The sequence below is a fragment of the Ochotona curzoniae genome, unplaced genomic scaffold, assembly GCF_017591425.1.
Source record: "Ochotona curzoniae isolate NIBS_2020 unplaced genomic scaffold, NIBS_Ocur_1.0 contig_1014, whole genome shotgun sequence".
In the NCBI taxonomy this organism is placed as follows: Eukaryota; Metazoa; Chordata; class Mammalia; order Lagomorpha; family Ochotonidae; genus Ochotona; species Ochotona curzoniae.
Window position 1 is genome coordinate 49,921,843 of NW_024464920.1, and position 27,619 is coordinate 49,949,461.

General features: G+C 62.8%; 1 protein-coding gene across 3 annotated transcripts in view; it reads right to left on the reverse strand.

The window, feature by feature from the left end:
* Window positions 1-307: 307 nt before the first annotated feature.
* Window positions 308-27,619, reverse strand: part of SCUBE1 (signal peptide, CUB domain and EGF like domain containing 1) — an 85,812-nt gene continuing 58,500 nt past the window's right edge. For all 3 annotated transcript variants that reach the window (XM_040991463.1, XM_040991456.1, XM_040991449.1), the window contains 16 exons: window positions 21,087-21,203; window positions 16,232-16,354; window positions 14,819-14,935; window positions 13,674-13,796; window positions 11,492-11,608; window positions 11,198-11,302; window positions 10,797-10,913; window positions 10,234-10,371; window positions 9,161-9,364; window positions 8,414-8,575; window positions 7,179-7,346; window positions 6,433-6,594; window positions 4,947-5,144; window positions 3,483-3,635; window positions 2,931-3,010; window positions 308-460 (listed from right to left, as the gene is read on the reverse strand). In XM_040991463.1, coding sequence (XP_040847397.1) covers window positions 308-460; window positions 2,931-3,010; window positions 3,483-3,635; window positions 4,947-5,144; window positions 6,433-6,594; window positions 7,179-7,346; window positions 8,414-8,575; window positions 9,161-9,364; window positions 10,234-10,371; window positions 10,797-10,913; window positions 11,198-11,302; window positions 11,492-11,608; window positions 13,674-13,796; window positions 14,819-14,935; window positions 16,232-16,354; window positions 21,087-21,203 — 2,237 coding nt within the window. The remainder of the gene's footprint in view (window positions 461-2,930; window positions 3,011-3,482; window positions 3,636-4,946; window positions 5,145-6,432; window positions 6,595-7,178; window positions 7,347-8,413; window positions 8,576-9,160; window positions 9,365-10,233; window positions 10,372-10,796; window positions 10,914-11,197; window positions 11,303-11,491; window positions 11,609-13,673; window positions 13,797-14,818; window positions 14,936-16,231; window positions 16,355-21,086; window positions 21,204-27,619) is intronic.

Here is a 27,619-nt window from a genome sequence, read left to right on the forward strand (position 1 = left end):
CATCCCTCCTTCTGTGGGCAGCCGTCCAGGGCCCAAGCCTCCGGGGAGAGCGTAGGCCGTGCTCCTGCCCACGTGGTGGGCATGTGTGTCCCTGGCCTGGCGGCATCTCTCCCGCTGGAGCTGGCCCAGGCAGGCGTGGTTTCCTGGGAGTGAGTGAGGTGGAGAGGTGAGAAGCAGTGTTTCCTAGTAGGCGGTGGACGCGAAACAGCCCAGGCCCGCCTCTGTGCAGGCCATGCGCCCCGGGTTTCACAAGGCGAGGTGCGGGGACTCCCTCACTCTCGGCTGCGGGGACCACCCGGGCAGAGCGTTACTTGTAGGGCCGCAGGAAGCGGGACACCTTGGAGCGCAGCAGCTTGATGAAGGAGCGTGGGAACATTTCCTTGGACTCCTGGGCTGTGTACTTGAAGTAGTTCTGGGGGTGGGCCAGCACATCAAATAGAGCCTTGATCAGCTTCTTGTCCTGCAGGGAGAGATGGGGCTGAGCGTCTAGGGGCCCTGAGGGTATAGGGGAGGGGAAAAGGGTGGGCTGGCTGGTGGGTTTCAGGACCCCATGGCCCTGCTTCGCTGTGGAGTTTTCCATTTTTAATACTGCAGCTGGCTTTTAGGTTCTTCTGTGGGTTTTAATGCTTGGGGCTCCAACTTGATTCTATTATAAAGGGTTCTTGGGGTGGGCATTTGTGGCACAGTGGGTCAAGCTGCCGCTCAGGACAGACACATCCCCTGGGTGCTGGGATGAGTCCTGGCTATCCTGTGCTTTGGATCCAGTTCCACAGTTACACACTTGGTCAGCAGCACAGGGCAGCCCCAGTACCAGGGTGCCTGTCACTCCTGCAGGACACACGTGGAGCTGTTGCTCTGACTTTGCCCTGGCCTGGCCCTGGCTATTTTGGGCATTTGGGGATAAAGCCACTAGATGAAAGACTTTTCTCTCTCTCTTTAATCTGCCATTTTAAATAAAATAAATAAATCTTTAAAAAGTTCTACTGTAAAACACAACAGGCTGAAAGACAAACAGCTCGGAGCCAAGGACGCAGGTGTGGGACACTGCAGGCCTGGCTTTCAGGCCGAGCTCCAGGGCCTGCACTGGGGTGTGCAGGTCAAGCCAATACCTACAGTGCCAGCCTCCCGGGTGCTGGTTCAAGTCCTGGCAGTTCTACTTTGGATCCGGTTCCCTGCGATGTACCTCAGAAGGTGGTGAAGCTGACCTAGGGATTAGGCCCTCGCACCCACATGGGAGACCTGGGTGGAAGTCTGCATTCCTGGCTCTGGCCTGGCCCAGTCCTGGCTACCAATACCATTTGGGGAGTGACCCAGCAGCCAGAAGAATGGTGAATGATCTCTGCCTTCCAAAATACATCATAAAATAAAACAGATCTGCCATGTGGAGCCCTGTGCTCACTTGCTGGCTCCCCCGCCCCAGTAGGAAAGCCCCTTTGGTCCCAGTGGGCCCTTGAGGGTCAGAGTTATAAAGAGTTAGGGGAGAGAAAAATAGAGAGAGGGATCTTCCAAGTGCTGGTTCACTTTAGATGGCCACAATGGCCAGGACTTAGTCATGCTTAAGCCAGGAGACAAGAGCTTCATCTGGGCATCCCAGATGTGTGCGGCAGCCCAAACACTTGAGCCCTCTCCTGCTCCTTTCCCAGCCCGTAAGCAGAGAGCTGGACTGGAAGCAGAGTAGCCAGGATGTGACCTGGTGCCTGCAAGGGATGCTGGCATGCTCACAGTGCTGGCCCTGTCATTACCCCTAATGTGGAGCAGAGCCACCCTGTAGGGGAAACTGAGGCAGGACCTGCTGTGTGGGCCTGCAGCCCGAGCCCAGAGAGGCCTCAGCCAGGGCCTCTCCTACTCCTGGTGTAGGGCCTCATTGTTGTGGTCTGGGCTGTCAGAGGTATGCTCGGTCCTCTCTCACACTCCCTGGCTGGACTGTCCAGCACACACTCAGGTCCTCCCTCTCACACTCACTTCACCCCCAGAGCCACCCCCACCATGGCCTCGAGACACAGTCGCCGCTGCTGACTGCCAGTGAGCTGAGCAGGTGGCTGGCAGTTCCTCCCTACCCTGTGGCAAGGCCATGGCAGGCTGACAGCTGACAGTGCTCCAGCAGTTTGTAACTGCTTGTCACCTGATGAAGGAGGTCTGAGCAGGTTGCCCAGAGGACAGGGAGCCTGAACAGAGAGGAAGGAGAGAGGCATGGGTGACGCATGCTCAGGATGGAGGTGTGGGAGGCACGCAGGGCCCTCTGGGCAACAAGAGGTAGAGTTCTGGTTGGAGCAGAGGCTACGGACAGAGAGCCTGGGTGCCGGGGGCCGGTGAGGAGACAGACTCCTGAGAACAGCTGCTGGGGACCAAGTGTCCACCGTGAGCTGAGAGCCACTGCACATGGGCCTGGCCGAGGCTAGGAGAATCTTCCTCCAGCTCTGCCCTGCTTCTCAGTGTGATGACAGCTGACCATGGATGGCCAAGTCTAGCTTTGCCCTTGTCCTGGACACCATGTGGGCTCCCAGGACACTGGGGGGTGACAGTCTGGTCCTGGAGTCTGGCCTCTCAACAAGCCAGCTCTAAGTCCTGAGGCCACAGGCAGGAAGAGGAGGGAATCCTATCTCAGGGACAGGGGTGGGGTCCCCTGAGGCTAAGGTGCCACCCTAAGGAACCACCCCCATGTCACACAGCTGGCCCAGAAGCCCCCATGGCCACGGGCCTTGGCGCTGCCAGTAATGGTTGGGCAGTCAGCAGCCTCCCAATTACGCTGGGGTAGGGGCTAAGGTTGTCAGCTCGCTGCCATCGCTGGGGGAGACAGATGCCCCTGGTCCTTGGGCCCTTCCCTCTCGCCACCATCCTCCCTTCTACCCTTCTCCAGGGTCCTGGGGACGGTGGGTGTGGGCTGGCCCTGCTCACTGCAGAGCTGCTATCCCAGGGGGAAGGCCACTCACTTTGAGGATCTCCTGGTGGTTCTCAGAGGCATACAGGCGCCCGTCACGGACAATGTCCTCTATCAGCTGCTGGTAGTCCTCTGGCAAGTGACAGGCATTAGGAAGGGGGCAGGTGACAGCTGGAGACCTGCCAGCCTCCCTGGCACCCCCGGCCTCAGGCTGCACCCCATCTCCCGCCACCCTCTAGCCCTCTCTGGATGGGGGCAGGTGATGGCCTGAAGCTGCCGGCCTCCCTGGCACCCCCGGCCTCAGGCTGCACCCCATCTCCCGCCACCCTCTAGCTCTCTCTGGATGGGGGCAGGTGATGGCCTGAGAGCTGCCGGCCTCCCTGGCACCCCCGGTCTCAGGCTGCACCCCACCTCCCACCACCAGCTGGCCCTCTCTGAGCCAGCTGTTTGGCCAGCTCCTCGTGCTGAGGCCTGCAGACACCATGGACAGCTCCTTCCTGGCACCAGCCACCCCCAACATCCCCAGCCTGTCCGCATCCCTCCCGGTCCTTAGGGGCCAGGGGAACTGGTCAGTGCACCTGTGACAGGCTCACTGTGTCCTTACCATCATAGGTGACGTAGGGCACTTGGAAGCCTTTGCCACTGTTGCCTTCATTGGACTTGAACTGGATCCAGAGCTTCCGGGAGCGGGAGGTGAAGGCGATGGGCCTCTCGTAGGTCTGGCAGGTCTCATAGGTGGTGATAGATGTGGGCGAGGCTGCAGGGGCGCCACGCCATTGCTTGCGCCCACAGGCTCTGGCCTCCTGCCTGCAGCCCCACCCCTCCCCATGCCGACCAGCAGCACCCCCACTCTCCACCCACTAGCTCTGGCCCTGCTCCTCCCCACACCAGCCACCAGCACCTGCACTGTCTGCTCCCCCTCATCCTTCTGCAACGTGTTTCTGTGGCTCCTCTTCCAGGAAGACTCCTGGACGGCTCCCTTTCCTGCTACCTTGGCCCTGCTCTGCTCTGATGCACCTGTTTATAGAGCCCCTTCTTGAGTTGCCCAATTGTCTCCTTCCAGACAAATGTGCCTGCACAAGGCCTACTCCAGCAGCCAGCAGACAGGGTGGGATGCACTCTGGCCCACTCCAGGTGAGCAGCAGACACTGCTTGGAGGGGCATGGGGAAGTCAGGCTCGGGGAGCCCCCTGTCTCTAAGAGCTTGGCCCAGGTGCCTGAGGCAGCCCCCATTGGCATGCAAAGGCTTCTTAGCTTAGCAGTTTTGCTGCCTGCATATGGCACTAAATTCCCATGGATCTCAGAGGAGCAAACAGCAGCTCACCCCCTCTTCCTAACCGTCCTCTGCCAGTCTCCAAGCACCCACAGGGCCCCCACGGGCATGTGGGGACTTTCTCCCCCCGTAACATTCCCACCCAGAATTCCCAGCTCTCAGTGAGGCTTCTGGCCACGTGTGTTGTGAGGAATAAAGCAGGTCCCTGCAGGCGCTCAGGGGCACCCACTGCCAAGGGGCGTCTCTCCCCAGCCTGACAGGGCTGCAGGTGCACCCACTGCCAAGGGGCGTCTCTCCCCAGCCTGACAGGGCTGCAGGTGCACCCACTGCCAAGGGGCGTCTCTCCCCAGCCTGACAGGGCTGCAGGTGCACCCACTGCCAAGGGGCGTCTCTCCCCAGCCTGACAGGGCTGCAGGTGCACCCACTGCCAAGGGTGTGTGCACATGCATGTGTTCTGGTCCTGGCACCATAAGCCTCAGAGGGAGGAGGAGGAGGGTACTCTGGGGCCTTGCTCCGGCTGGTGTGACAGGAAGGACAAAAGGGCACTTGTAGCTGGAGGGACAACTAGAGGTAAGAGCCTGGCTTGTGGCCACAGTGGAGAGTGGACTTGGCCGGGTCCTAGGTCCTGTGCTTAGGGTACCTGCTAAGATTTCTGGGTCTCCCCCTAGAGTTTGGTAAAGCCCACCTTTCAGAGCCAGACCCAGGCAGACTTGAGCCCTGCTTGGCCCCAGGAAAGGGGTGGGCACGGGGCTGAGGCTGCCCCTGCCCTGCCCGCCCGCCTGAGCCTGGTACATACCGCTCTTCCGCATCACCAGGGCATCACCACACTCGTCCTCGATGGGCAGGAAGATCTCGGGGACTACGATGAGGATCCTGCGCTTCGGGGGAGGTGCGATGTGCCACACGCACTCAGCGTTGGCAGGGTAGTCGCCGGGGTAGTTGGGGGACTCGATGTAACCCGTGTAGTCGCCGAGCTCACCACCGCACTGCTGGTCTGTGGGCACCGGGGCCCCAGGATCTGGTCAGAGTCCCTGGCCGGCTGGGTCCCTGGCAGCAGCCTTGGAGGCCTAGGATGGGGCTAGCTGCTGACACTGTCCCCTCAAGGGTTGTCCCGTGCCAGCCGGCCAGGCCCTGGGCACGTCCACGGCCAGGCATGTCCCGGGTTGGGCCTGATGTTCCCTGAGGCCCAGCCTATGTGACTCCTTTCTGGGCTGCCTTGCCTGGCTCCAGCCCACCCTCTCTGCGCTGTCCCAGCAGGCTTCTTGGGGGACCACTGTAGGCTGTCACCTCCCGGAGCTGGCCCTGCTGCCGCCCGTCGGAACATGTTACAGCCGAGTGACAGTGGGGAGTGGCATCCTGCTGTCCTGCTCTCAGGGGCCTGGGACGACCCAGGAGCACCCGAGGGAGGGCGAAGCCACGCCTCGCTTCGCTCCTTGGAGTCATGAATCCTTGCAGAGGCCCAACGTGACCATTGAGGGCCACATGGTTCCTGGTTGTGAGCTCCTGAGGGATGTCCCCTCAGTTGTGCAAGAAGCACATGGAAGCCAACACTTCATCTCTCTCATGTCTCCGGTCATTCTCATTCATAGCTCTCTCCTCACTTGAAAATTTCTGGAAAATACTCCACACCCACCTGAGTGTTCCACAGGCCTCCAGCCCCGCTGGCTTTCCTGCTTTACCCACTGGGACACTGACCACCCTGCCTGCAGAGCCATCCTCTGCACTGGCCTGGAGGCCTTGGAGGTCACACTGCCAGCCAGCCGGGCTGTGGGCTGAGCACACCTCCAGGGCTAAACCCCTCTTGCAGCTGCCTGGAGGCTTCTCCAGCCTGACCAGCAGCCCTAGAAACGGGGAGCAGACTGGAGACTCACCCAGAAAACAGAGCCCCCCAAAGGTTTTCTGGGAAATACCCAAGCCACATCAGGCCACTCCCTGGGACGCACACTTCCAAGTTCCTCTGTGTGTCTATCTACCCTGTGGTGTCCACACCTGGCCCCCGCCCCCCACAGCTTTAAGCTTCTGCCCCGTGTCACTGGTCAGCTGAGCTGATGTCCGCCACGCAGGGGCTTCAGGGCCTGCTCTCCCTTCTCCGGCTTTGCTGCTTGCTTTCCCCAGGGGCCCGGAAACTACAGCAGGACATGTGACGGGTCAGAGGAAGTGGTGACTGGTACAGTCATGCTGCTCCTGGTGACGGGCTCCCGAGGGTGCCACAAAGGGGACCGGATAGGACAGTCAACAGCACCCCAGGGGTGTCCCCCCATAAACAGGAGAGCAGCACCTACTTTTACAGTGTGTGACGTTGGTGGAGCCGTCAAAGTCGGTGCTCGTGTTGCCTGGGCAGGTGAGGCAGTGGTTCTGGCTGAACTCGGGCTGGTACGTGCCCACGGGGCAGCGGATGCAGCGGTGGGTGTTGGTGTTGTAGTAGTGACCGGGGGAGCAGTGCACTGTGGATTGGTGGGGGAAGGGGCGGTGAGATGGGAGAGGGCGAGTGTGGGAAGTTGAGGTAGCGAGTTGCTCTGTCCCCGTGGTGTGTGGTCAGGAGCCTGTTGGGAGCTGCAGGGCCTGCGGCCGGAGAGGCCACGTGTGTTGGTCAGAGAGGAGAATTCGGAGTGGTCTGTGTCTGGGGCACCGTGAGGCCATGCAGCAGGCCCCCTGGGGTCGAGTGTGAGCTGCCTGGCCTTTGCCAGCAACACAGATGGATGCCCATGGATAGGGAGGGAACTGGGGTCCCTGAGGAGATCCAGGCCCATGGGGAGGGGGTCACGAGTCAGAGGGCTGGCAGTGCCAAGGGGGAGCTCCAGGTCAGAGCTACTGCCAGGCCCTTCTTGTCCTCAGGGCTCCCCTTAGGAGCTGGGCTGCTCCTTGGCACTGCTGGAACTCAGAAATTGGTAACTGTTGTGCTTGTGCTGGTATGTGGCACGGTGCCAGCCACTCAGGGCACCACCCAGTGTCCATGTGGAGGAGATGAGGGGTGTCTAGGAAAGCCCACCTGCACGGCCCGCACGCCCCCTGGGTGTGCCGTTCTCACCTTTGGTCTCACAGTCCTGGAAGGACATGGTGCCCTCCTGCTTGGTAAGCAGCCCTCCTCCGCAGGGGAAGCAACCCGTGCGCCCGGGTTCTGGCTGGTATGTGCCCACGGGGCACGCCTGGCAGGGCTTGAAGCCGTCAGTGGAGAAAAATCCTGGGGGGCACTGGCCTGCAGGTCAGAGGGCATGGCTCAGGCTGCAAGGTAGGGGGCGGGCTTGCAGTCGCCTGGCCATGCCCCTGCAAAGGTGCTGGGTGGGGTGGGGAGAGCGTGGCAGTCTTGGGGGTTCCTGTGAGATACTGGCCCAGTCTGATTGGGCAGTGACCCCCCTCCCCAACCCTCATATGTGTGGGCTTAGGCATTCCAGAGGGATTGTCCCTGGGGAATACCCCCATTCACTGGCGGAACTGGTCCATTAAGCTCCAGGGCACCATTGGGGGTCACAGGAAAGGCAACTCCAGAATGTTCTGGAATTCCCTCAGAAAGCCCAGATGCATAGGGAGTCCCAGCTCTGAGGGCTGGTGGTTGCACTGATCCTGGGATTCTCAGCTTTCACCCCAGGTTCCCGAAGCCACCTCTGCCCTGGGGAGCAGGGGCAGGTGGTGCCTGCAAGCCCACAAGGCCCTCCGTCTGGGGGAAGCCGCAGGTCCCCGCTCCTCTCATCCATCGCTCTGGGCATCATACCCCAAGGTTGTGCCTCCTCCCATGGCTTTTCCAGGGTCAATGCCCCTTGGCCCCAGGGAGACTGTGAGCCTGTGTCACAGAAGGAGTTCAGTGCAAGCATAAGTGGAAATGCTTTTTGCAAACCAAGTTATGCTTGGAAAACGAAACAACAACAACAACAAAACTGGGCTTTTCCCACCACCCAGAGGCCAGCTCCAGTGACCCGTGCAGAGTGAAGCTGCTGCTCCAGTGGGTGGAAGGCCGCTCAGCCCAGCGTCTTGAGGGTGGTGTGCATGCTGTGGGCCGATCTGCAGACGGGACAGCATATGCACTGTCCAGTCCTCTCCCTATGTCCCACAGACACCAAGATGCGTGCTGCATGTGGGTGGGCACACCCAAGATGGGGTGCTCCCGAGCTGGGCCACCGCACAGACAACACTTGGAAGTGGTGACAAGCTTTGTAAGTCGCTACCAGGCATGTGGGCCTTTGTGGTGGGAGCCTGGCAGGCAGGTGAAGCCCCTGCCCTGGGCCCCCTTCCATCCCTGGCCTCTTCTCCCAGGGAGCTCGTACTTGCCTCCACATTCAGATACGTTGCGGGCACCGGCCAGACCCTGCCCGTCGCTGCTGGGGCACGGGGTGCAGCTGAGCTGGCCCTCCAGATTCTGGTAGGTCCCTGCTGCACATGGCACACACTGGCTGGGCTCGCCGCTGAAGTAGCTGCCAGGCCTGCAGGCCACTGCAGAGGCAAAGTGGACAGCGATGGGACGCGGGGCGGGGAGGCAGCAGTCAGCTCCTGAGTGCCTGCCCCAGGTTCCTGCCTGCAGGTACAGCTAAGACCCAGCACTCAATTCAGACCGTGTAGTCTAGAGCCCTGTGGATGGAGGGGTGGCCCCTAGCCACGGGCAGGAGGATGGGAGCCGCTGGGATGATGCAGAGACGTGGCACACACCCGCCAGGCGGTCAGTGCAGGGCCAGGCGCCCGTGTGGGTGCACAGCGACACTGTCCAGTTCTGTCTAACCAGGGGGCCCATGAGCTGTGACACTCTGGCAGCAACAACCCAGGCTTCCACACTTCATCTTCCAAAGCAGTGAGGACGCTTCGGAAATATGGCTGAGTCCTGGGTCCCGGGCAGGGCCCAGGTCCAAGGGGTGACAGTGATGACCAATGCCAGGGTTCCTCTCCTTGGCACACCTAGGGAATCCCCCTGTTCCCATGTGAGCTGTCCTCTCCATATGCCCACACAAACACGGGCCACGTGTACAGGGAAGGACAGGGAGAGTTGGCCAGGTGGACGTGTGGCCGCCACGAGCGGGGACTTACCGCATTTGTCGTCCTGCAGCACCTGGCCCGTGGCACAGGTCCCCTGTGCCTCGGGGGCCTTGGTCAGCCGCTGGGCCACCTCGTACTCAGTGTCCGAGACCTGCACGTAGAACTGGTGCCGGCTGATGGCCTTCCGTAAAACCTTGATGGCAGCCTGCAGGCTCTGCTCTGCACGCTTCCGTGTGCACTCTGCGTCACAGGTGTCTGTGGGGCCGGTGCGTGGAAGGATCCTATGACCCTGCCAGGCTTGGGGCAGTCACGCAGTAACCCAGACCCAGGGTGGGAGAGGCAGGACCCGGCTGAGGCTGCACAGCACACTGAAGCACCAGCCAGGCCTCTGCCCTGTAACTGCCCCGCCCCCGGCCATGGCACAACCCTCTGGGTGGGGGCTGCTTTTTGCCACTGCCCCCACAAGACTGTCCTGACCTCAGGCCTTGAATACAAGGTCCCTACATGACTGGCCATGCCCCATCCCCGGGACTCCGACACTCCCTGTGAATGCTACCTGCTGGCCGCTCTGCCTGACTTACTGCTGCTGGCTGTGAGTCCCTGGCCTCTGAGCCTTTGCCTATTTCCTCTCCTTGGATGCCCTCCTTGCCATGTATTTCCGCTTTGGTTTGTTCCTGGACTGCAAGCGCTCATCTGGGCTAGCTCTTTCTACTGGAGCCATCCCTCTGGGGAGGAATCGTAGCTCCGGACCCTGCTTATTCTTTAATCCCCATCACACGATCCCCATGCTCTCCTCCCAGCACTGGCTGGCTGCAAAGTCTTCAGGGCAGGTTCCATGGTCTGAGGGCTGGGGCCAAGGTCCCTGGGGAACCTGGGAGAGTGTGTCTTGGGCTCACAGGCTCTGGGAGGAGGGCAGGGTCCACACAGCCACCCTCCTAGGCCCTGAGGGGAGGCAGGGACTGTGGGTCTCTGTTGTGCCCTGCCCCTGTCCCTCTGGGCAACCCGGGGCCACCTTCTCCTTCCTGGTAGCAGGTGTTGATCCTATTTGCCTGGTTGGCCTCCACATCCTGCAGTTCCCAGGGCTGCCCTACTGCAGCCTGCCTAGCCACACTGCCCCCACGCACCCGAGGCCTCAGCCAGCTTCGCCTCCACTTCAAATTCGGCCGTGATGTGGGACACCTCCTTGGAGGGGGACTTGCGGCCCCGGCGCCTCTTCTTGGTGGAGTCGCATTTGAGGGTCACAGATGTCACATGGCAGTTGTCTGGACAAGGAAGGGAGCGTTGGGGTGAAGGTGGTCAGGGGACGGGGCTCCATGGCATGGGACACCAATGGGCAAGCTGGCCTGGCGGCTCTCCCACCCCTTGCCCTACTCAGCAGGGACGAACACCTCCCTGCCCCAGCCCTGGGCCGTGGGGAGCAGGAGAGGGCAGGGTGAGGCAGCTGAGCATTGAAGGCTGTGTCAGGTTGGGGTGGCAAGTTCCATGGCTCCCCTCTGCCACCCTCCCACTGGGCAGAGCCTTAGGGTGAGCTGGGCAGTGGGTCAAGAAGAAAGCCCTTGCTTGGGTGGGGGTGAGGACAGCAGCCCTCAGCCACATGGGGGGCCCAGGGTTTCCACTCGGAAGCTGGCTTCCCAGGAGACAGCTCCCACTGTGACTCAGAGTACAGGGACAGGGCAGCCCCTCTCACCCAGCAGCAGCTGCTGTGATGTCGCCCTGGTGGGGTCCTGGCTGCGAGGTTTCAGGTGGCACTTGGCGTCTCTGATCTTGAAGCGGGCCTTCTGCTTGATGGGAGTGCCAGGGGTGTCTGCGGAAAGCCAAAGCGCCCATGGCTGGTGGTCTCTCCAGTGGGCAAGGAGATGGTGGGGGACAGGGCTGCCCAGGACCTGTGCCCCTGAGTAGGCAATCTGCACTGTCTCATTTCCCCCTCTCCCTGCTAAGCTTGTAAAAGGCGCCTGTGTGGGTGGTGGGGTCACACCCTGGGCTGGGACCATGCAGCCAAGGGTCTTCTGTGGACAGGGAGAGGGCTGGCTCCTGTCTGCAGTATGGGGCAGCAGCAAGGGGCAGCATGGCGGAGGACACAGGGCCCACCTGAGCAGCCTGGCCCGGGGCCAGGGCTGGTGCCGTTGCGTCTCGGTGGGGCCTTGCCCTGCAGGCCTGGACTGCCGCAGCCTAGCACGTAGCTGTTTTCCGAGTCTGTGGGGAGGACAGAGAAGTGGATTGTGCACTCTGCCCACCTCCTCTCCCGAGGCACACCCCCACTGCTGCCGATTCTTGGGGCCTCAGTGCGCTAGCATGGGGAAGGACTGGGACCTACCGGAGCCCGTCATCCTGGGGGGAACTGGAGCTGGACCCCAGCCAGGGAGGAGGGGTTCCTGGGGTTACCTGGCAAGAAGAGGCTGTGGGCTGGGCAGGAGAGAAGGCAGCGTTCTACACCTCCCGCTTTGCTGCATGACAGCTGGGCCTGCGTGCTCTGGGCCCGGGAGAGGCACTTGCCCGTCTCTAGGGGAGAAGGAAGAGAAGGGCCTGAGAGGAGCCAGCGTGTCCCCCGAGGCTGGCAGGGCCCCGAAGTGCGGGCTGCCCTCCGTGTTGTGTCCAGATCAGCTTGGTGGGAAGTGACCTAGGGACGGCAGGGTGTCAGGGTGTGTCAGCCTGTCGGGGGCTGGCTCTAGTCGCTTCCCAAAGAAGTCCCAGCTGTCTGTGAGGGTTTGCCCCAAGAGCAGGTGTGGCGCCCACCTGGGAGAGGCATGACTGCTGGTGATGGACTCCTGGGTGGGCAGGTGGGCACCTCCACCTGCTGCAGGTGTCCCAGACACAGCTTTTGCTGCACAGCCTCCTGGGAAAGGCTGGTAGCTCCATGGCACCCATCAGGGCTGACTGACAGGTGGCTTGTGGGTCAGCCGGCTGCTGGGACAAACCTGTGGCAGCCTCCCTCAGCCGCCCAGTGATGGGCTGTGCCAGGCCCTCCAGCGGTCTGAGCTGGTCTTCTGCTGTCCAGAATCATACAGGGTTTTACATAGTCACGGGCCTAGCAGGTGACTCGGAGACAGAGATAGGAGCAGGAAGGTGGGGCTTGTGGTGAGCAAGTTCTGCTGCTGCATCAGGCATTGGAGTGCCTGGTTCGAGTCCCAGGTTCACTTCTGCACAGCTTCCAGTCACGGGCACCCTGGGAGGCAGCCGGCGATGGCCCCTGTCGCCCCTGTGGGTGACCTCGGTAGAGCTCCTAGCTCTGGCTTGCTCCAGTCCTGGCTACTGTAGACACTTGGGGAGTGAACCAGTGGATGAAAGCTGTTTCTCTGTCGCTGTGCTTTTCAGATAAATAAACAACAAAATTGGGATCAAATCGTGTTGACTGCTGGATGACCCAGGGCTTAGACTTCCACAGACAACTTCTTGTGGAGCCCCGGGGACAGCAGCGTGGCCTGGACAAGCCCCGTGGCTGCTCCTATAGTCCTGAGTGGGGACAACACACAGCAGTGCCTGCACACAGCCCAGTCCCCATCGTAGCAAAAGCCATAACCAGCACAGCCCTGACGCTCAGCCAGGGTGGCCACTGTGGGGGCATGCCTCGGAGAGCCCGTTTCACGGTACCCAACAGCCTTGGCCAGCCTGGGAACCAGTGCACCCCAGTCACTTACTTCTCAAGCAGGAATGAGCTGCACACAGCCATGAGCCCGATGATACCAGGCCCCACCCTGCACCCCACACAGCCCTCCAGAACAGCAGCTGGTGCAGCGACTGCCTCAGCAGCACGGCGTTCCTCACACTCCCCACGGGACCCTGTGGCCTGCGCTTGGAAGGGAGCGACTCCCTTGTTCAGCCACACAGTCAGTACTGAGCGACTGTCTGCCTGGCTCCGTGTGTTGGAGACACAGCAGGGACCTGTGTGACAGCGCCGAGGGTATGTGTCCCAGGGAGGGAGGCAGACAGGCACACCGACACGAAAATGCTGGCTCCAAGGGCCAGGCAGCCAGAGAAAGTCAGGAGGGGCGTGGGGATGAGGTGTGGGGCGGGGAGGCAGTCAGGGGAACAGCAGGGCTGGGGAGAGCCCTGTGAGCCAGGGAGCCGGCAGGCTGCCAGGCCGCAGCCTTGGTCCACTCAGAGAACATGGCTGTGCTTCTGAGGGACCCATGGAGTCACTGGAGGTTCAGGCTGGCTGCCAGAAGGACAGGCAAGGGACTGCAGTGCCCAGCATGGGGCCCACACATGATGGGGGGTGGATTGGTGGGCACTGCTGCTGCCAGGGGCTTTGGGCCTCATCCAGCTTGGAGGTACCTACAATGCCTGGAGCCCCCCCGCAGAGGCTGGAACCCCACTGTGATTTCCCTGAGGGTGAAGTCTGCAAGGACACGAGTTACCCCTCTGCACAGCCGCTGCTTCCTCAGCAGGCCAGGCCAGGGTGCCGGGTAAGGCTCATACCCCTTCCCTGCCCCCAGCTTCCGGCTTGAGATACCGGCAGAGGCAGCGTGCCCGGTGGCCCTGGCTGCACGCAGACACCAGGGTTCCCATCATCTGTGTGTCAGGGGCTCCAGCATTCAGAGCGGAGGAGCCCCCCTCTCCCACTCACCCAGGCAATCCTTCCTGTTCCAGTGGAGCCGCTTCCCTGGTGGGCAGACACACTCGTAGCTGCCCTTGGTGTTGACACAGCCCTCATCGCAGCCCCCGTTGTCCATGCTGCACTCGTCAACATCTGGAAGCCCGGGGGGAGGGGGAGAGTGAGGGGCGTGCCTTCGGGGTGCTGGAGGGCTGGGGTTGCCTGGGATGGATGGCCAGGACGCTCCTGACTCCAGCAGGCAGTGCAGACCTCTGCCATGCCCACTCCCACGTACACACACGTGTGCACACACATGGGCCGAGGCTCCTCATAGACACAGCTCACTTCCCTCCCCTGGGATTGTGGGGCCTCAGCTCATGGGGAGACTCTGCAGGAGCCCCCATTCTCGTCCTGTGGCAGAGGGTGTGGCAGGACTGGGACCTCTTGCTAGGCAAGCCCCCAGGCTGCCCACGGACCGGTAGAAGTGGTGCCGGGGTCTGACATGCCACAGCCCACTCCTGCTGCCACCCCCAGCAGCAGGCAGGCCCGAGTATAGCTGCCCCATCCCCACTGTCCCCCAAGGCTCAGCTCAGCTCTGCTCATCAGTGATGCTGCGTCAGCCCCTGCACGAGTAGCCCCCCACCCCAGATGCCTGGACACCACTCTCCTTCCCACACGACAGCCAGAGCCGCAGGCGTTCCTCAGCACACCTGGAGTAACCTCTTGCGGCCCCTTGGGACTCAGGAAGCTCCACACCAGCCAGTCGGGTCGCCGCTTGCACCCCTGGCAGGCCCTTCCCTGCACCCTAGGCTCCAGCATGCGCTGCCCCCAGGCGTTCCCTGTGCTCTTGGCAAAGGCGAAGCCCTCTGCATCGCTTCCCCAGTCTGGGCCTGCGCAGCCCCCTGAGGTGTCCTGCTCCCCGTTTGACACCCTGCCCTGCCCTAGCCACTGTCCGCCCCCTACCCTCCCTGGCCCTGCTGCACAAGCATACCCCATAAAGGAGTGTCTAGGCCCCACTGCTTGCCCACACTTGCTGCCCCTCCTCCCGGGCTGACCCCTCTGCTGCCTGTCAGTGTCCAGCCTTGCCGAGGCCCCTCCCAGGCCCACCAGGTCAGCGGCAGCACTGGGGTGTGGGGTGCCGTGTGGCCAGGCGCGTGCCTCGGGGGCGAGCTGCAGACCTCCGCAGTGGGCTGTTGCATAGAGCGCGTAGCCGCTGTGGCACAGGCACTGGAACCCGCCTGGAGAGTTGACGCACACGTGGTCGCAGGTCCTCTCGAAGGAGCACTCATCAATGTCTGCAGAGGGGGAGGAGTCTCAGGGCTGGGCTTGCGTGCAGCCCCTTGGCCCCAGAAATGATGCTTGCTGTGGAGCCAGCCTGCAGGGCCGCAGGGCTGCCCAGCACCGCCTCATCCTCCAGGCGTGTCCGGTGACCCTGGGTTCTGGCAGGTGGATATTCTGAATAGAACAGGCGGGTCACCCCCAGCTGTAATTAAGCCACACCTGTGGGTCCCCCTCCCCCGAGGACTGGCCTGAGGCCTTGAGGAGGCTACTAAACTGGGATGTGGGAGCAGGCCTCTCGCAGAGGCTGCCCGCTGCAGCCTACCACTCCAACTGATTCAAAAACCAGGAGACTGGCACAAACAGGAAGGCGGTGACGAGAACATGCCCCCCACGAGGATGTGCTGACGACCAGGCCCGTTGCCATGACCGTCAGCTAGAGAGGGTGACAGTCTATAATTCCTGACCTTCAACCACCAGGTCACCGAGGTCAGCAGGAAACAAGGGTCCCAGAAGGTGTGGGGTGGGACAGGAGGAAGCGAGCCACAGCTCCCAGGAGACAATTCTGCTCTGGGCATAAATTCTGAGGACATTGGCTTCTGTGAGACAACCAATGGGGCCAAGGCAGCCCTGGGCCCAACATGAGGCATAATAGCTTCGAGTCCGCCCCCGGACGTGACAGTCCTGTGGCATCACACACACAGCACACACGCTCATCAAGAAGCCCCATGGAAGGGGCGGCGCCGTGGGTGCTCGGGTGTAGGGGAATGTGGCCTTGGGGCGGCCTGGGAGACCACTAGGCATTTGCTGCACCTGGGCTACCCCTGGGCTGAAGGGAAAGTGCCAGCAGGAAGGGCGACCCAAGCAAAGGCTGGCAGGTGGCAGTATGGGGCTTCAGGGGGCTCCCGAGTACCAAGCAAAGGAGCTGGAATTCTCGAGGACAGGAGCCATGGCCCAGCTCCTGGGTGAGCCTGTAAGTGGACACAGGTCGGGCCGAGGGAGATGTGGCCCGGGCGAGGGTAACCCTCAGCCCTTGGCAGAGTTGGACAAAGTCAGCCGAGACACCCAAGTGCAGAGTCCCAGGGCCTGGACAATATTTGCAATATGCAATGTCATCCACTAGATGGCAGCATCCCAGCCCACAGCCTGGAGGAAGCCCCAGGGCTACGAGGCAGCCAGCAGGCTAAGGCAGGCAGGGTGGCCAGGGGCACACACCGAGGACTGGGACCTGGGACCCAGCATGGCCGAGGGGCCAGCCTGGGACGTGCCCGATGCTGAAAGGGTTAGAGGTGTGGGCCCTGGAAGAGGCTCACCCTGGCACGTCCGCTCGTCCGTCAGCAGCTTGTAGCCCTTGCGGCAGCCGCACTCGAAGCTGCCCACGGTGTTCCTGCAGAAGTGGTCGCAGCCCCCGTTGTTAGCCAGGCACTCGTTGATGTCTGTGGGAGCGAGAGACAGGGCCGAGGAAGTGACACATTGGTGACGACCCCACTCCTGCCTCGCCTGCCCAGGGCTGACCTCAGGACCCCCCATAGAACACAGCGGCAGGGGGCTGGCACACAGAGCGGGGCTGGGGAGGCTCAGGAGGCACCAGGAGGTACCAGCTGCTGGGTGGGGCGTGGGGCTGTCCCAGGCCCCAGTCATGGCCATGCGCCAGCTCCTGCCTGCCTGTCTGCAGCTCCTTCACTTAGCAGTCCAGCGGCAGCTAGCTGTGATGGTCAGCTGGCCATAACACTCCTCATTCAATCCCATGGGTCCCTGAGCACCTCTAGGCACACCCCGGGGTGGCAGGGAGCAGTCTCCCCCAGCCTGGCTGGAGCACAGCTGTGACCCCCCTTGGCTTGGCGTTCTGTGCGACCCCCAGGGAGCTCTTCTTGAGAGACCCAGCCCAGTCACAGTCCCTCCTCCCATCATCAGTTCTTCTGGGGCTCCCAGGCTCCCACACCAGCCATCCTTCCAGACACAAGCCCGTGTGGGGCAACAGTGAGAGGTGAGCCTCAGGCTGGTGGGCTCACCCTGATTTGGTGGAGGAAAAAGAAGGGAAGGGAGGAGGCACTCCAGCAAGGAAAACAGACTGAACTCTCCCCACTGGCTGTGGCCTGGGCTCAGCAGGGTGCTGGGGCAGGCAGCTGCTGTTGTGCTGAGCACTGGAGGCCGTGCTGAGGGTGGATGCAGGGCCAGGGGTGCGGGACCCCATACTGAGGGTGGGTGCAGGGCCGGGGGCGCGGGACCCCATACTGAGGGTGGGCGCAGGGCCGGGGCGCAGGACCCCGTGCTGAGGGTGGGCAGTGACCTCTGAACAGAGGGGTTATAGCACTGCAGCGGTCTGCCCTTTACGAAGTCCCTCAACAAACCAAACCACGCAGGCTGGACAGGCACCTGGTGCATGACCGACTGTCTGTGCTCCCTGGGTGCTCACTAGCGACAGAGTGACACTAGGTGACTGTATGGAGGCAGTGGGGGTGGGTGGATCAGAGGGTGGGGCTGGGGTCTCACATGGGCCTCCTGGGTCCCTGCTGAGTACTTCCTGGCCACGTCCCAGGAAGCCCCCAGAACCCGTCAGTTGCCCATAGCAGATAAGCCCCACATTGGAGAGGACCTTGGCCAGCTGTGTCTGCAGGGTGACCCTCAGCTGGGGCGCCAGCTGGAGACTGCACCGTGCCCCTCCCCTCTGACCCCTAGGTCACAGGAAGAACAAAGTCTGTGGGCAGCAGCCTTGGGCAGAGGCCGTGGTGGCTCAGCTGTGTGACAGTCGGCCAAGGCGGGTGCCTCTCGGGGCTGCAGCCGCGGGCGCTTATGGGTGCCACTGCCTCTTACAGCCCGACTTCTAAGATGAAAGGGTTGTTGGTACGCCACCGGCCTGCTCAGCAGCGTCTCAGGCCTTCCAGAACCTCCAGCCCTGCCCCTTCCCCACCAGTCAGCCATGGGGCTGCCACGGCAACCAGACACATGGAGGTGGTATGTTTGCTTGGGCCCAGGCTGGGCTAGCCGGTGGCCTGGGGGTCAGCCTCCAGCTCCAGGTCAGGATACAGCGGGGGCTGGGCTCCTGGCCCCTTGCTCCCCCATGCTGGCTGCCAACTCCCAGCACCAGGCTGCTGGCGACACCCTGCCCCGTAGATGGCCATGTCCTCCTGGAGAAGGCCCAGCTCCTTGCAGGGGCTCGAGGCGGGACCCCGGTTGCCTGGCCTCCTGGGGGCTCAGCTCCTGGCCTGGCAGCCTGGACTTAGTCACCCCCTTGGCACTGGGAGGACTACCCTCTGGGATGCTCCTTGTCACAGTGCTGCCCTTGGCCACAGAGCAGGACCTGCCTGGTGCCCTAGGGCCCAGGGGGGCAATGGCCTAGGAGGGTTTCCCAGGTGAATACAGACATCAGGTGACCCCAGACCATGGCCAGAGCTGTAGAGCGGAAGCTCTGGGGGCACTCCCAATGCTGCAGGTGTGAGTGGGTACAAGGGGTGCAGGGGCACGGGGTGAGCTGCAGCAAAGGACCCTGCAGCAGGGGCACGGGGGGAGCTGCAGCAAAGGACCCTGCAGCAGGGGCACGGGGGAGCTGCAGCAAAGGACCCTGCAGCAGGGGCACGGGGGGAGCTGCAGCAAAGGACCCTGCAGCAGGGGCACGGGGGGAGCTGCAGCAAAGGCCAGTGGGTGCTGTCCTTTTCTGCTCACCCTGCTGAGCCTGGCAGAGAGGGTAAGGGGCTGGGCAGGCCTGGTGGAGGCAGCTGTGGGCTCCTCCCTTCTCCCGCGGACCCTGCCTGGCCTGAGGAGGGAGGAGAGGAAGCAATGGGTGTGGGGGGTCTCCCAGTCGGTTCTGAGCAGTTTTCTCCAAGGGAAATTCCGGCTCCTTCCTCTGCAGGAGGCTGAGATCCTGGAGGGGTCAGCCAGCAAGGGGGCTGGGATCCTGGAGGGGTCAGCCAGCAAGGGGCCTCCTCTGATATTCGCTCGGGCCAGGACACCTCGAGCCAGGACCCTTGCCCAGTTGGGTTGGGGTGCGCCTTCCAGGCTGCTCGCATCCTTGGCACCTGGGTGGAACACATCACCTTCCCACCTGCCCTTGTCATTCCACCTGCCCTGGGCTTTGGGCCCTGGGTTTTCCAAGCCATCTCCCCGCTACCGTCTGTCTGCTCGACAATGACTTCTTTGGTGGCCAGAGAAACATGGAACCTTTGAAATCATTCCCTTTGATATCTCTGCTGGACCCCTGCCAAGTTCAGGGTGTACCCTCTGACAGTGGAGCCCGGACCCCAGGGGCTGGGAATCCCCTGATGGGCTCGTCCTGGCCACACTCCAGCTGGGAGTCAGGTGACCCTGAAGTAGCCTGGAGGCCACCTGTTTCCGCACCTGTGGGCCAGCCCCTCAACCCTCACTTTTGACGGCTGCCACGCTTGCCCCTGCACTGGCACCCAGAGCCAGGTAACTACAGCGGCCACCTCAATGCTGCCCAGGCTGTGGCCCAGAGCAGTTTCCTGCCCCTCCTCTGCCTGGTGCCCATGAGAGCTGGCCAGCCCTCTGTCTGGCCCCAGCTGGAGATGCTGCCAGGCCCTGTCCTGGCCTGACTCATGCCTCTGCCCATGGCTGCAGCCCAGGGCAGGTCCAGCCCTGGCCCTCCTGCCATGCTGTACTTCAGCCAACACGAGGCTGTCCATGCTGCCTCTCGTAACTTAAAAAGATCCAAGGCTCTCTTCTGGGGACTGGGAGGGTCTCTATTATTCATGCCCCCCCACCCCCGTACCTGCATACCACAAGGGCTTGGAAAATCCACCTGCTTCGTGCTGCCCAGTGGCAGTGAGACCCTCAGCAGGCCCAGGGTTCTGCGTCCAGCAGCTGGGTAGGAGCAGGCTTGGCCAAAGGCCCTGTTATTTCAGTAACAGCTATGGGTGCCCAGGGCTAGCGGGGTTAGGGGCCCAGGGAGAGCCCCCCTCAGTGCCTTGTCATCCTGGGGATAGCACACGGTGTGTGAGTGTCCCCTGGGTGACCGAGGGGTGGGGCAGGGGCAGTGGGAGGTGCCCCCTCGGCTGCTTCTGCTGGGCAGCATGCCTACCCAGTCTTTTTCCGGCCCAGACAGCTTGGCACCCAGCGGTGAGCTCCTGGCTTCCAGCTCCTTGTTCCTGGCGCCCTGGCCTCCCCTCAGGAATTCAGCTCGGCCCTGTCCTTCTGGCCCTGGATCAGGCGGGCACCTCGGAGGAAGGGAGGTGGCATGGCCAGGGCCACACTCTCCTGGCCCAGGGCACTGGGCAAGCAGTTGGCCTGCCGTGACTTCACTGGGCTGAGGGCATGCCAGGCCCACCTCCCTGGCTCCGCTGGGTGCCCTTGGCCCCAAGTGCCTGTGGTGGAGACTTAGATGCCACCTGCCCGTCTGCCTGGCAGGGAGGCACCCGGGCTATTAACCGGCTGAGCACTGGCTACAGAAGAGCCTTATTTTCAAATAAATGGGCGGAAGAATGGGTATTTCTGTCAATAATTGCAGATCCTTCCCAGCGAGCCGGCGAGGAACAAGTCCACCTGGGACTACCTGAAGTCACCAGAAAGCTGCACTTGGAACACTCCTCTGGCCAGGTTCTGGAAGCTCCCCTGGCCCCTTCCAGCCCTGTCCCTGGCGGCCCAGTGCGCTTCCTGAGGGGGGAGGGGAGAGGAGCCAGGGCCGGGGGGTGCAGCGCCGAGGGGCCGCGCCTTACACCCATGCCGCAGGGGGCTTTGGTGTTTGTGTCCCTGGGGCCTGGGCTCCTTGGGGGATCCCCAACCCGGCCCCTCTGCCTGGCCCTGAGTCAGCCGCCTCCTCGCTGAGGGTCTCTGTCACACTGTCTTCCATGTGGGAAGATGACAAACTTCGCCTTCCTCTCTGTGCCAGTCCCCTGGCCTGTCCTTCCCCTCACACACTTCTGCTGCTGCTTCTGAGGAGCCCCACCCCCACGCCCCGCCAAGGGCCCCCCGCAGCCCTCCAAGGGCAGCCTCAGCTGAGGAGATCAGCCCAGCTCCGCCTGCCTTGGCGAGCCTGTGTCACCCAAGGCCCCAGAAGTCCTGCCGAGCAGCTGACCCCAGTGGACAATCACACACTTAAAACTGCGTCTTGCCAGCCCCAAGGCCGCTGCTGGGGCTCCCTGGCCTCCCCTCAGCCACGGGCTGTGACTGTCCCCTGCAGGGACCTGGCACCCGGGGCTCCAGGGCTGAGCTGACCTTTGCATGTCTTCCCATCTGGCTGAAGTGTGAATCCGACCGGGCAGCTACACCGCACACCGGTGGCCGTATCCTTGCATGTCCGGTCGCAGCCTCCGTTGTTAACTGCACACGTCTCTGGGGAGAGAAAGACATGGAGGGGCTCGGTCTCCTGGTGCCGTGGCCGTCGCCACCCCATCCCCTGGGTTCGGGCTGCTGGCTCCACATCTGTGAGGCCGCCCAGGGCAAGGCCTAAAATATGGAGGCCTCTTCACTTCCCCCAGTCACTCCTGTGACAAGCATGGAACAGGGCCTGGCCGCTGCTCAGCTGCCCAGGGCCCGACTGCTATACCTCTGCCCTGGCCCAGGCCCGGGAGGCCTGGGTGGATGGGAGGTGCTTGGGCCTGCGCCCCATCCATCAGCTTGATGAGGCTTTCGGGCCAACATCTGTTCTCACTGAGCAGGAAGCCGAGGCAGCTGGTTTGTGTCCACTTGAAGCCTGTCTGGGGCTGTTCTCCACCCCCTTGGCAGAAATCAAAGGGGCTGGAGTGGCTGGAGGCCTAACAGGGGTCACCCCAGACACTGCGTGGTGAGAGTGATGCTCCCCAGGCCTGGAGAAGGGGCCGGGCGGTTGGGGGGGGGGCAGTTGGCGCGGCACACGTTTTGGAGGAGCCCCTTTTGCAGGCCTCAGAACGTGGCCATCTGGGTGTCCTCCCAGCACCTGGCAGCCGTTTCTCCTGTAGCTGTGGCGCCTAAGCACGTGCTGTTCCTTGCTGCCGGGCAGAGGAGGTCCCACGGGGACTAGGTCCACTGTCCCCGGCCTGCTGCGCCTGCTTCCCCAGGGGCCGGCTCTCTTGGCCAGGGACTGTCCTCTTTGGATCACTCTGGGGACGAACACACGGACAGAAAGCCTCGGTTGCCAGGAGTCCCCGCTGCTAGCTTGGGACTGTCCTTGGAACTTCACCTTGGCCCGTGCAGGGCAGGAGTAGGCTCAGCCTTCTGGGGGTGTGCCCTGTGCGCCCACAGGGCTGCACGTACACTCCTGCTTGTGGCTAGGCCGGCAAAGGATGAGCTGTGGGCACCTTGACTCTGACACTTGCTGGCCACTCAGGGTCTCCACACAAACCCTATGTCCAGCGGGGAGCTGTCTGGCGCCCTGCTCCTCCCTGCGGTGCAGTGTGCTGGCAGTCTCTTTGTTCCCCCAAGCCCTGTTCACAGGCACCTCTACCAGGGACCGCCCTGGGGCCCCCCACGCAGAGAAGAGACCGAGCCCCTCCCTGAGCTGGGACAGGCCACTCATCTCTCCGTGGGACATGGACTGGAGCAAGGAAACTTATCCCAGCTATCAATCAGTGTCCCAGCCACCCACAGCACCCACACCTGGGGTGGAGACAAACTCCCAGCTGAAAAGTCCCTGGCCCAGGGTCCTGGGACACAACAGACGGGGGTGGGGGAACCAGGCCTCCCCACCCCAGAGCGGAGGGCGAGTGGACCGTCCCCTCCCCCAGTCTCCCACTAGGGCCTTTTCAGCCTTGCCTGTGGACAGCCCCAGAAAGCGCACCTGTTCTCCAGGTGCGGGTCATTACGGCTCAGGCCCGGGGGAAGGGGGATCCTCTGTGGGGGAAGCAGGGGGCATGCAGACACGGGCTGCATCTCTGGAAACGCAGCCGGCCTAACGGGTTCCCAGGAGCCTGCAGGTCCTGCCCTGCTTGGGAGGCCCCACGGGACTTGAATCCAACCTTCCAGAGCCAAGGGGGTCTCAGGGGCCTGCCTGGTGGGTAAACAAGGGGCTGGGGCCGTCCTGCATGGCAACCCACAGCAGCACTGCCGATTCTGTCTTTGTTTCAGGCTTCAAACACGGGGTGTCAGAGCCCCTGACCCTCAGGTAGAGGTGCTGAGTAGCCTACCCATCATGCGTGGCTGTGGTGTGAACCACACATTTTTGTCCCTCACACTCATAGCTCATGACCCCCCACCCCTCTGGCCAGGAGCTGGTACCTAGGGTCTTACAGGCTGACTACCCCATGGCGGGGAGAGGGCAGTGTCCACCAACAGCCTGTAACACCCTGCTCCTGGGGCTGACCACCAACAGGCACCCCTGAGGACCCCGGCTGAACCCTCACAGGGCCAAGGGCTTGCTCCTGCTGTCCCCTTAGTGCAGCGCCGTCAGTGTCAGCCCTTGCTCGGGCCGCTGTGGACTGTGTGACAGCCTCCAGCCCCCGCCTGGCTCCGCGCAGCCTGAAGCACATGCTGGGCTGGCTTACAAGGGGCAGCAACTTCCTGGGCACTGCTGGACAGGCCCTCTCATGAGCAGCCTAGGGACTGCGTGGCCCCCATCCCCGGGCACCTTCTTGGCCCACTTAGGCAGCTTCCGCTGCCTCGGACCCTCAGCCCTGTCCTCTCCCAGTGGGTGTCTCCAACACAGGTCACCCAGGCAGTCCTGGGGGAGGGAAGGGGTGGACCCCGGGCCTCCTCCGGGTAAACCCAGGGGCCAGGGAGCAGGCAGGCTGGAGGCATTTGAGGCCAAGTGTGGCCCCCAGGGCTGGGCGGTGTGACTACAAAGGACAGGAGGGTGAAGGCAGGCCTCCTGGGGTCTGCCCCGAGGGTCCAAGGGGAGAGTGTGCTGCGGGAGCTGTGGATCCTCCTGACTCTTCTACCCTGGACAGCCCCTAGAGCCACCCAGGCCTCCTAGCGGCCCTCTGGGGGCACAGTGATGCGCGTGGGCAGTGTTAACTACAGGTGGGGCGTCCTCAGGACACTCTGCACCGTGCGTCTGGGTCAGAGGCAGCTCAGGAGGGGCCAGTGTCTGAACCCAGGTGGCCGGTGGCTGAGGTGGGCATCCTCTGCTGACCACAGAGGGGCAGCAGAGCAGGCAGCCTGTGGCAGGGGAGCTGTGGCAACACTTCTGCGGGGCCAGGGGGAGCAAGACCAGCCTGGGATAGCTGGGGCTCCAAAGAGGGAAGTTCCGACTTGGGTCCTGGGGGAGTTCCTGCACTAGGTTGGGACTTTTAGGGTGGCTGGCACACCTGCAGGACTCAGTGCCAAGGGATGGGAATGCCTGAGGCGGGTACTGCATGCTGGCACTGCCCTCAGCCAGGGCCAGGCTACTGAAGGCCAGTCTTATAGCATGTAGGTGACAGAGACAGGGCTACACGGCTGGCTGTGTGAGCCTGGCCACTCTCTTCAGTTTTCAAACATAGCAGCAGCACTGTGTGGGTTCAGCAAAGGCTGCTGACCTTCTCTCACTGCTGAGCCCTGGGGACAGGCTCTGGCTGCAGTGACCAGGCCAGGGGTCGCGGATAAGCCCATTTCCAGGCATGGGGCCGGGAAAGGGGAGCTGGAACTGCCATGCCTTGTCTTCTATCCACATTATCATGGAAGCAAAGCAAGGCCTATCTCCCACTGGCTGCCTCCAGCCCGCACCCCGCAGCTTGCCGTGAGCAGGCCCTCTGCTGTCTCCCCATGCTTCCCATATTCTGGGCCCTGCCTTAGCCTCGGACCCCTCAGACAGCACGGGTTATCTGTGTGGTGGGTCCCCCATTAACCACACATCAGTGCTGCTCCTGCCCAGCGTCCCACACCGGGGTCACTAACCTGCAGGGGCTGCGGAGACCAGGCAAGCAATGAATGAACTCCTCACTGGTGTAAGGGCAGCCTTTCCCCGGGGGGTAAGTGTCTGCCCAACATGCACCCTGCCCTGCAAGGTCCCGCTGGTCCCCCGGCCCTTCCCTGGGGGCCCAGTGCCTGTGTGGCATGCACCCTGCCCTGCAAGGTCCCGCTGGTCCCCTGGCCCTTCCCTGGGGGCCCAGTGCCTGTGTGGCACGCACCCTGCCATGGTGGTCCCCGGCCCTTCCCTGGGGGCCCAGTGCCTGTGTGGCACGCATCCTGCCATGGTGGTCCCCCGGCCCTTCCCTGGGGGCCCAGTGCCTGCCTGCCATGCTCTGTGTCCTGTAAGGCCCTGGAGGACCCCCAGTCCTACTGCCCCTAGAATCAGCCACGAAGGGGTCAGTGACTGACCCCTGACTCTCCTCCCTTGCCGGCTGGTCCCCATTGCACTTCTTGGTGAGGCCTCTGACAGAGGCCCTGGTCCCCTGAGGGAGCCTCTTGGCACACCCTGTGGCCTGGTGCCAGCGCTGACCTGCATGCCATGTCTAGCCTGGCCAGGCACAAAGAGTGGCCTCTTGCTATCTCCCCACTCAGCAAGGGGGGTAGAGTGCAGGCCTGAACCCAAGTGCCTGGTGTTCACCTCACTGCCCCTGCATTTTGCCTTGGCCCCGTGCCCCGTGCCCAGCCCTGACTGTCACCCACCACAGAGGTGCTGGGGACCATGTTGGTGAGCAGATGAAGGGTGGGGACGGGGTCGGGCAGCTTGAGGCAGCAGGGCTGTACAGGTCAGGACAGTGGTGTCAACAAGGGCTGTCAAGGGGCCCGAGCGGGGAGGAGGCCAAGCAGGCTCAGCCCCAGCGCTGGCACTGCCCCTGTCCCTGGCTGCGGCCCGCTGGACCCCTTTGCTCATGGTGCTCAAGGGTCTACCAGGTCTTGGTGGCAGCCTCGGCTGTGTCCTGGGCTCTGCTTTCAGGGCACATGCCCAGGCAACTGCAGCCCATGAAGGCCCCTGCAGACTCAGCTGTGTAGGGATAAAAGGCCTTGCCCCTCCCCACCACGGGGACTTCCATCTACCTGGAATCTGCCCTGCTCAAGGACATCTCTGGGGGGCTGACTCCCAGGAGTACCAGCCGGGCTGGGAGAGTGGCATACACTCTCAGTGCTGTCGGCCAGGCGGGCAGTTCCTCCTGGGACTTGCTAAGCAGAAACCACATGTGCCCGAGAGATGGAGCCCTGTGGGTCTGCAGCCAGGGGTTGGGGGAGCCTGCTGGCTGACTGGTGGACCAGGAAGCCAGGTGAGCTGACCACAGCAGCTGGGGGAACTTTGGGCTCAGACTCTTCTGCCCAGAGTACCTCCTGAGTGGGGAAAGGAGGCAGGCGGTCACACCCCCACACTCCCTGGGCACAGCCATGTCAGCCCTTCTCAGATCCTGCCACACTGACCAGGGCCCTGGCAGGCTGCTGGGCATGGTAACGGCATCTAGTTGCATAGCCTAAGGCCCGTTCCTGATTGCTGCTGCTGACCCTTGGATACGGCTGTGGACAGAATCAAGGCCAGCTGGTGCTCTGAGTACCTGAACACAGGCGTTCAGCAGTGCTGCCTGCCACAGTCCTAGGGGCAGGGCAGCGCGGGTGAAGCTGGCACTGGGCGTCTGTGCCCGTCCTCTCGGCCCAGCTCCAGCCTGGAAGCTGTGCGGGGTTCCCGACCGCAGGCACCTGGCCAGCCCCTGCAAGGTGCCTGGGAGTCTGTCAGCCCAGTAACATGGTCTGCTGAGGCCTGGCCTCGGCTTCCTGTCTAGGGCTGGAGCCATCGGCCCCCAACAGGGGAAACGCTGAGGGCAGGCAAGGGGATGGAGGGCATCCGCCTTGCGCCTTCACAGGGACACGCACAGGGCTCCAGCCTTCCACCTCACCCGCACTCTGAGAACTGAGAAACCCAAGGCAGTGTTTGAGGGGAGTTGGCTGGGGCCAGCACAACTGCCTTCTTGCAATAGGAAAGATCCCTCTGTCAGGGCCCACACCCTAGGAGTCCAGGGCCGCCAGAGTCGGGGTGCCTCCCTGGGGACCAGCGGGTCCCTGCCCTCTTGTCCTCTCCAAACAAGACCTCCTGGCGCTTTCCCCTGAAGCCTTGACCTCCTTCCTTTTACCATCCCAGGGGTGTGTGTGGGGAGACAGGGCAGAAGAGAAAGCAGGAATAATGAGTGAGAGAGACAGGGGAAGGGGCTAAACAGAGCCCAGAAGTGCAGGCCTTGGCAGGGTGCCCCACAAGTGGGCCAGTCCAGGGCCTGGGGTGTTACCTGTCCTCTTACTCCTTCTCTAATAAAAGCCCAGCCCTGGAAGTCCTGGGCAGGGAAAGCCCAGCTGAACACCCGGGCCCAAGGAACACCACGTCCCTGGTGCCCTCAGATCTGCCTGGGCCCCTTCCACTACCAGGCACGCGCAGGCTTCAGGTGCCCCCTTCCCCGTGAGCCCGACACCTGTGTGAGCGGTGAAGCCCCGCACATCCTGGGGACTTCTCACAGGGAACCTTGACCAGCACTGAGCAGCCAGCTTCCCTGCCCTCCGGCGCTGGGCAAGGCCCTGTGCTGTGTCCACGGAGACACTAAGCTGGTGTCTACCCTGTCAGGGTGCTGGTGGGGAGTGGGGGACAGGCCTGGATGAGAGAGCTGGCTTTTGAGAAAGGCAGAGTCCTCCAAGACAGCACTGGGGAGAGTGATTGTGGTGTGACGCACAAATGCAAGCAGCCTGGGCCAGGCTATCTGCAGGTGCTGGGTGCAGCTGAGAGCAGGCTCCAGCAGGTGCCTCGATGTATGGGTCAAGGGCAGGAGGCTGGAACACGGCTTGGCAGAATCAGGGGAGATCCAGCTGCTGCAGCAGGTGCAGTAGCAGAGGTGTAGGTGGGGGCCCCTGGGTGGACAGAGGAGCCAGTGTGGGGCCAGCAGCTGGGT